Source organism: Danio rerio, chromosome 6, assembly GCF_052040795.2.
Source record: "Danio rerio strain M-AB ecotype USA chromosome 6, GRCz13ab, whole genome shotgun sequence".
NCBI lineage: Eukaryota > Metazoa > Chordata > Actinopteri > Cypriniformes > Danionidae > Danio > Danio rerio.
Genome location: NC_141026.1, coordinates 407,501 through 415,000, shown reverse-complemented (window position 1 = coordinate 415,000; position 7,500 = coordinate 407,501). Strand labels below are relative to the sequence as shown.

The window sequence follows — 7,500 nt, the reverse complement described above, 5'->3', positions numbered from 1 at the left end:
GCGCTTGAGACAGACAGCAGTGATCTCAGGTCAGAGCAGCACTCGCCGCATCGGAGATTATAAAGTCAAGTTCAACTACACAGACATCGACGTGCTCAGGTGTGTGTTCATCTGTCAGTAATCTCACACACACACACACACACATACACACACACACACACACACGCACACACACACACACATTAAAGAGATGTATTGTTTATAATCACACTGTGATTGACATTCTCCCTTTGCACGTGTCATCAGAGGGGGAAAGCCCCGCCCACTAGTGCCCATCTCTCCCTCATTAGCATAAACAGTAGCCCTGAGTGAGCACAGGGGCGGAGAGGAGGAGGGGTTAATATTTGTTTTTATTAAAGCAGCAACCAACCAAACATGTGTTTAACTAATGTTCACAGTGCAGCAAAGCATAAGCCAATCATCGCAGAGCCTGAGATCCACGGCGGCCAATCACTGGCAGGCGTGACGGGCTTCTTGCTGCTGATGTCAGAGGGGCTCATCAAAGCCCTGGAGGCGGCACACGGACCGGAGCAGGTCAACCAGGTAGATCAATAACCAATCATCAGCTCAAGATGCTGCGCAAACACAGAGGGTGCGTCTCAATCAGCACTCTTGTTCACTAGTCAGTGCACTGAATAGGGCGTCAGCTGTCTCAATTGCAAAACTCCTCCAGTGCACTGAAACATTCGCAGGCTAAAGAGTACCACAGTGCATGTGAAAATAAGGGCGGATGGATACACACTACATGCACCCTAACAGACATTGGGAAGTGTGAATATTATTAATGTAACCCAAATCATCAAACGTAACGACAATATATGTAAAAAGAATACATTATTTATTTACTATTAGCATGAACCCACATAGCTAGATAGGTTATCAAACATTCTATATTCCCTGAGGGGGTGTGGTGCCTGTTCATATTCCAAGTGGGTGTGGCCTAAAATATCTGTCTCTATTGATTCCTCAAGTGGGTGTAGCCTAAATTATCTCCGCCTATTGATCCTCTGGGTGGGCGTGGCTTAAAGGCACTGTTTCTATTTATTCCCAAGTGGGTGTGACCTAAATGCTTTCTGTTTCTTGATTCCCTGAGTGGGCGTGTCCTAAATGCATGGTTTCTATTTATTCCCAAGTGGGTGTGGCCTAAATGCTTTTTGTCTCTATTCCCGTAGTGGGCGTGTCCTAAATGCACGGTTTCCATTTATTCCTTAGTGGGTGTGGCCTAAATGCTTTCTGTCTCTATTGATTCCCTCAGTGGGCGTGTCCTAAATGCAAAATTTTTTTATCCCGAGTGGGTGTCCTAAATACATGGTTTCTATTTATTCTCAAGTGGGTGTGGCCTAAATGCTTTTAGTCTCTATTGATTCCCTGAGTGGGCATGTCCTAAATGCACATTTTTTATTCCCAAGTGGGCGTGACCTAAATTCTTTCTGTCTCTATTAATTCCCAAGTGGGTGTGGCTTAAATGCTTTCCGTCTCTATTGATTTCCTGAGTGGGCGTGTCCTCAATGCACATTTTCTGTTGATTCCCAAGTGGGTGTGGCCTAAATGCTTTCTGTCACTAAAGATTCCCCAGAGGGGGCATGGCCTAAATGCTTTGTCACTAATGATTTCTGAGAGGGTGTGGCCTAAATTATTTCTATCTCTATTGCTTCCCTAAGTGGGTGTGTCCTAAATGCACAGTTTCTATTTATTCACTAGTGGGTGTGGCCTAAATGTGCTCTGTCTCTTTTGATTCCTGAGTAGGTGTGTTAATTCCCCATGTAGGCGTGGCCTAACTGCTCTGTCTCTTTGATATGGCCTGCAGGAGGTGGTGGCGATGGTGGCGGCGGAGCTGGCACAGCAGGGCAGTCTGGAGGCCGCGGCGCAGGCGGTGGTGGAGCGGGTGAAGCGTCTGCATCATGATGTGTTCGTGAGCGGCAGACAGAGGGCGCAACACTGCGCTCACCACGAGGACATGACCCTGCTGATCAGAGTCATCAACTACACACTCGCTGACGGATCGCTCACACCAACACAAGGTACACACACACACACACACACACACACACAAACACACACCAACATCATTTCTGTTCAGTACATGCAGCAGAATATTAGCCCTCCAACTCCTGTTTAACACAGAGAAACTGCTGCTTTCTGTCTTTACCATGATGACAGTACATAATATATCACTAGTAATGAGCATTTTAAAGGCTTAATTAGGTTTAATAGGCATGTCACGTTAATTAGGCATGTCATTGGACAACAATGGTTTGACCTGTATATATATATATATTCAATAATGTGTGTGTGTGCGTTTGTGTTTCAGGAGGCCGGATCTACCCAGTGTCTGTGCCATACTCAAACCATCAGAGCACCAGTAAAACCAGCGTGACTCTGTCTTTGGTCATGCCGGCTCAGGGAACGCTGACCAACGGCTCCAGCACCTCATCCACACTGGAGGGAGACACGCCCACTGCTGGGTAACACTCACACAAACACACACACACACACACACACACACACACACACACTGCCAAGTAATCAGGTAACACACTAGGGCCATATATACTTGCAAAATAAAAGAAAGTTTTGCAAACAAAAGATAAAGTATTAAGCAAAACTTTCTTTTATTTTGCAAATATATTGGCCCTAGATTGACTAGAGTGAAGTACAGCACACGTCACTGATGTGTTGTGGAGCTGCATGTGTTTGTAACTGTACATAAAGCTGTGGGTCATAAATCAACTCATCCATCTGTCTCTGCGGCCCCTTACTTAACTGTAGTCTAATGACTCCTCTGATCCCCCTGACCATAGACACCTTACAGCCTATCAGTGAGCTTCCTGACCACACCCCTTTACCATTCTGTCACTCTAACCCCGCCCCTACCCATATATCTGACCCTCCCCCCATCCTCACCCTTTATTCTGAACCCACCCCCAATCTGACCCGTCTCTCTGACCCCTCCTCCATCCTCACTCGTCTCTCTGACCCCACCCCCACTGGTCTCTCTGACTCCACCCCCATCATCACTCGTATCTCTAACCCCTCCTCCATCCTCACCTGTCTCCCTGACCCCGCCCCCACATGTATCTCTGATTCCACCCCCGCCCTCACCTGTGTCTCTGACTCCACCCCTCCCCCTGTCTGTGCTCCGCCCAGCAATCAGAGCCCCTCGACGACGCTGCAGTCGACGAACACACACACGCAGAGCTCCAGCTCCAGCTCGGGGGACGGCAGCCTGTTCCGGCAGAGGAGCAACCAGGCAGCGCAGCCGGACGAGACGGGCCGTGTGCCGCCATACGTGGACTTCACCCAGTTCTTCCGGCTCTGGGGGAAAGACCACAACGACAGCCAGACTGTGAGCGCAGAGCTAGGGCCGCAGTGACACCACACACACACACATCTGTGAGCGCAGTCCGTCGTCTCTGACTGTGTGGTGGATGGAGGAGCTGGACTGACTCTATAAAAGGGAAGAGACTGTGTTCACTCACGGTGACGTCTGCTCATTACTCTTCAGTTTTACCCCTTCACGTTCTCTGAGCTTCTGTCTGTCCTGCTTGTGTGACGTCTGCTTCATGTAAAGTCACCGAGAGCAGTTCTGCAGTCGTCTGTCTGTCTGTCTGTCTGTTTCTGTGTGTTATTGGAGTTTTAGTGCCTTCCTATAATAAACATAGAAGCTTGATTAAAAATCTACAACTGTGTGAATACAGCTGGATGCACACTTAAGCGTTTGGGTCTTCTGCTGCATGAAAATATACTATAGTAACTCATCGTAAATACTAGTGTTTTAACCACACTGTAGTGAAGTATTTGATTTAATCTGTTGTGCTGATTCTACAGTTGCCGTGGTAACAACATCTAGAAATTACTTTCTGTTGTGGTTATTCTACAGTTGCTAAGGTAACACAACTTCAAATCTGTTGTGCTGATTCTACAGTTGCTATGGTAACAGCATTTATAGAGAATACTCTGTTGAGCTGATTCTATAGTTGCTATGGTAACACAGCACCAAATCGTTTGTGGTTATTATAGTTGCCATGGTAACATTCATTTTCTTTTCAGCTTAGTCCATTTATTCATCAAGGTTCGCCACAGTGGAATGAACCGCCAAGTTATCCAGCAAATGTTTTACGCAGTGGATGCCCTTCCAGCTGCAACCCATCATTGGGAAACACCCATACATTCTCATTCACGCTCATACACTACAGACAATTTAAATTACCCATTTCCCCTATAACCAGAGAAAACCGGAGAACCTGAAGGAAACTCACGCCAACATGGGGAGAACATGCAAACTCCACACAGAAACACCAACTGACCCAGCCGGGACTCAAGCCAACAACCTTCTTGCTGTGAGGCGAGCGCGCTACCCACTAAGCCACTGAGTCGCGGCCATGGTAACGACATCTATAGAAATTACTCTCTGTTGTGCTGATTCTACAGTTGCTATGGTAATACAGCAGCAAATCTGTTGTGGTGATTCTACAGTTGCTATGGTAACAACATTTATAGAAATTGTTGTTCTGATTGTATAGTTGCTATATATGGTAATACAGCAGCAAATCTTTTGTGGTGAATCTACAGTTGTCATGGTAACAACATCGAGAAATTACTCTATTGTGCTGATTCTATAGTTTCTATGGCAATACAGCAAAACTGTGTTGTGGTAATTCTATTGTTGCTACGGTAACACAACATCTATTGTATTATAAACAAATGAGCCAATACTGTAGTTTTCTAGAAATGTAGTGTATATTATACCACAATACACCAGTTTACTGCAGTACAAATAAAGTAAACTACAGTATTTAGTACTTAATTATAGAGCATGCTGCAGCATTCATTACATAATATATACTATAGTATATACTGCATAATACACTTTACCACTATAGTACAGTTCAAAAACACTTTGGTATTTACTATGAACTTATTATAATAGATTATTATAACAGCATGTTTTAATTTGATGTTCTTTTAATTTTATTAAAATGATAGAATATTTATAGATGAGTCAGAACTGCGGTGTTCATCATATTTGATGTTTCGCTGTTGTATTTTGCACATCTGTGGATAAAACTCTCCAGACGTCTTTGTTTCAGATGTGCATGGCTTCAGGACACATTCCCAGTTGTTCTTAGTTTGACTGAGCAGTAGGTGGCGCTAAAACAGTGAGTGTTTTTCTTCAGGATTTCCGGGAAAACACATGAGACTGTAATGATGTTATGAGCAAGAAAGCCGGATGCAGAAGTTTATATAAACGCTCTTTCCTGGATTCACAGCCTCACCTTAATACAACTCAGCTCTGTCCTGCATCTGCTTCACTGACTGCAGATCAGGTTTCACACTGAAACACAGCTGACCAGTGAACATCTGCTGATCTGAGGCCTGCTGGGAATGCAGACTGATGGTCAACACACAGCTAAAAGAGACAATGTAAAAAGTATGGAAGGAATGTAAATTAAAAAAAAATTGTTTTAAAAAAGGTTATTTAAATTTACGCTGATTTTTTTGTGCATTTTATTGTTTTTTATCATTTATTTTACTTTTATTGTCAGTTTTTTAAAGCTAATCTTTACTAACAGATTCAAATGAATATTAAGAAATTTATTTATTGTCTTGAATCAGTTCTCTCTTTTTTTCAGAATATTTTTTCACAGATCAGACAAGGTTAAACAGCAGATTTAGTTTTTTAAAGCACTCCTGCTTACACGATTTTAGTAAAGATTAGGTAAAGATTTTATTTAGTATTCCTCAATATGAAATATAATATTTTAATTTATAATTATTTTTTATTATATTTTATTTTTATTACAAAGCTTAAACAAAAGCAGGGAAATAATATCTCGTTATGTAGCTCTTACAGAAGAAAAACACTGTTAAGTTAAATGTTTTATGTTCAATCTACTTAAATTTATAAAAATGATTAACTTAATAGATTTGTGTTGATATTGTGAGGAAACAAGCATTTTATATAGTGTGTGCGTGTGTGTGGCTATATGTTTGTTCCGCATGATGTATGAAATGAATATTTGAATAATAATTATTATTAATACAGTTGAGGGCAAAACTATTCTTCCTTCTTATAATTATTTTTCTTTTTAAAGTATTTATGAAATTTTCACAGAATTTCTGATGATATTTTTTCTTTCTTTTATTGGTTTTATCGGTCTCAAACTCAATTCCTGGAGGGCCGCAGCTCTGCAGTTTTGCTCCAACCCTAATCAAACACAGCTGATCAGCCTAATCAGAGTGTGTTTCTCAACCACGTTCCTGGAGGAGCACCATCTCTGCACATTCTCCATGTCTCCTTATCCAAACACACCCGATTCAAAATATTAGATTAGACTGGAAGATGGGTGTGACAGACAATGGAGACATCCAAAACATTCAGTGCCGGTGCTCCTCCAGGAACATGGTTGAGAAACACTGTTCGAGACTACTAGAGACTATTAAGCAGGTGTGAGTTGGAGATGGTTGGAGCTGCGGCTCTCCAGGAATCGAGTTTGAGATCATGTAAAGCGATGATCTCGTCTGGTTGTTGCACTTGCTGTGTGTGTGTATGTGTGTGTGTGTGTGTGTGTGTGTGTGTGTGTGTGTGTGTGTGAATAGTGTTGTCTGTTTTGCTTATATTATGATATATAAATTGTAGGAATATATAATAATAATCATTAATAATAATACATGATATATAAATATTAATAAAGTGGTGATTTATGGTGATATGACGCTCCTCCGCTGGTTGTCGCACTTGCTGTGTGTGTGTGTGTGTGAGTGTGTGTGTGTGTGTGTTTGTGTGTCGGTGGTCCGGAGGGCGGAGCTGCGGGTCTCTCTCAGCGCCCCCGGTACCGACGGACACACCGATCTCTGCTGGGCGGAAGAGCGTCATTTCAGCTGAAAGCACACCGACGGAGACGCTCCGCGGACGGGCTGGCGGACATCACGCGACGCTAAAGCGCAGCGTCGACGCGCCGAGAGTGATTTTCAGTTTCTCCGCAGCGGGATGGATTTGCAGACGGACGGGCGACACGCGCGCGACCCGCCCGCGTTACCGCTGCTGAAGCATCTCCGACGCCCGAGCGACGCAACGCGACGCGCCGATGCGAACAAAAGCTCCTCCGCCCGGGAGACCGCTGCGCCTTCATCCGCAATGAACATCTAGAGGAGCGCCAGGCGATGGGTGAGACACACACACACACACACGGAGATACACAGATACTGAATCATTCACACACGGATAGACAAACACACACACACAAAGAAATACAGATATAAACACACACGCACACACACACAGCAGCATCTGTCCGCCAAATTAACGGAATCACGGCCGACTCGGGAATGTCTCTTCATCATCCTGATGTTGATCCTCTTCCTCTCGCTCGCTCGCGCGCGCGCGTGTGTGTGTGTGTTCCGATCTGACATTGCAGATTGTTGTTGTCAAAAATGAAGGTGCAGTGTGTTTGTGCATCTCTGGCGCGAGTGTGTGTGCATGTGTGTGTGTGTGTGCGT

The 7,500-nt window shown here is 44.0% G+C and overlaps 2 protein-coding genes across 3 annotated transcripts in view; both read left to right on the top strand.

Moving 5' to 3' along the window:
• Nucleotides 1-3,684, top strand: part of tab1 (TGF-beta activated kinase 1/MAP3K7 binding protein 1) — an 8,993-nt gene extending 5,309 nt beyond the window's left edge. Inside the window, exons 7-11 of one of the 2 annotated variants that reach the window (XM_087256317.1) lie at nucleotides 1-99; nucleotides 399-543; nucleotides 1,808-2,021; nucleotides 2,312-2,465; nucleotides 3,148-3,684. The exon at nucleotides 1-99 is cut by the window's left edge and continues 13 nt beyond it. In XM_087256317.1, coding sequence (XP_087112443.1) covers nucleotides 1-99; nucleotides 399-543; nucleotides 1,808-2,021; nucleotides 2,312-2,465; nucleotides 3,148-3,373 — 838 coding nt within the window. In that variant the 3' untranslated portion in view covers nucleotides 3,374-3,684. Of the gene's footprint in view, nucleotides 100-398; nucleotides 544-1,807; nucleotides 2,022-2,311; nucleotides 2,466-2,769 lie in introns of both variants that reach the window. The other variant, XM_087256316.1, reaches the window with a different exon arrangement.
• A 3,128-nt stretch (nucleotides 3,685-6,812) lies between these two features.
• The window catches only part of mgat3b (beta-1,4-mannosyl-glycoprotein 4-beta-N-acetylglucosaminyltransferase b), a 20,922-nt gene continuing 20,234 nt past the window's right edge, over nucleotides 6,813-7,500 (top strand). Inside the window, exon 1 of the mRNA XM_087256318.1 lies at nucleotides 6,813-7,168. The gene's annotated coding sequence lies outside the window, so the exon portion shown is untranslated. The remainder of the gene's footprint in view (nucleotides 7,169-7,500) is intronic.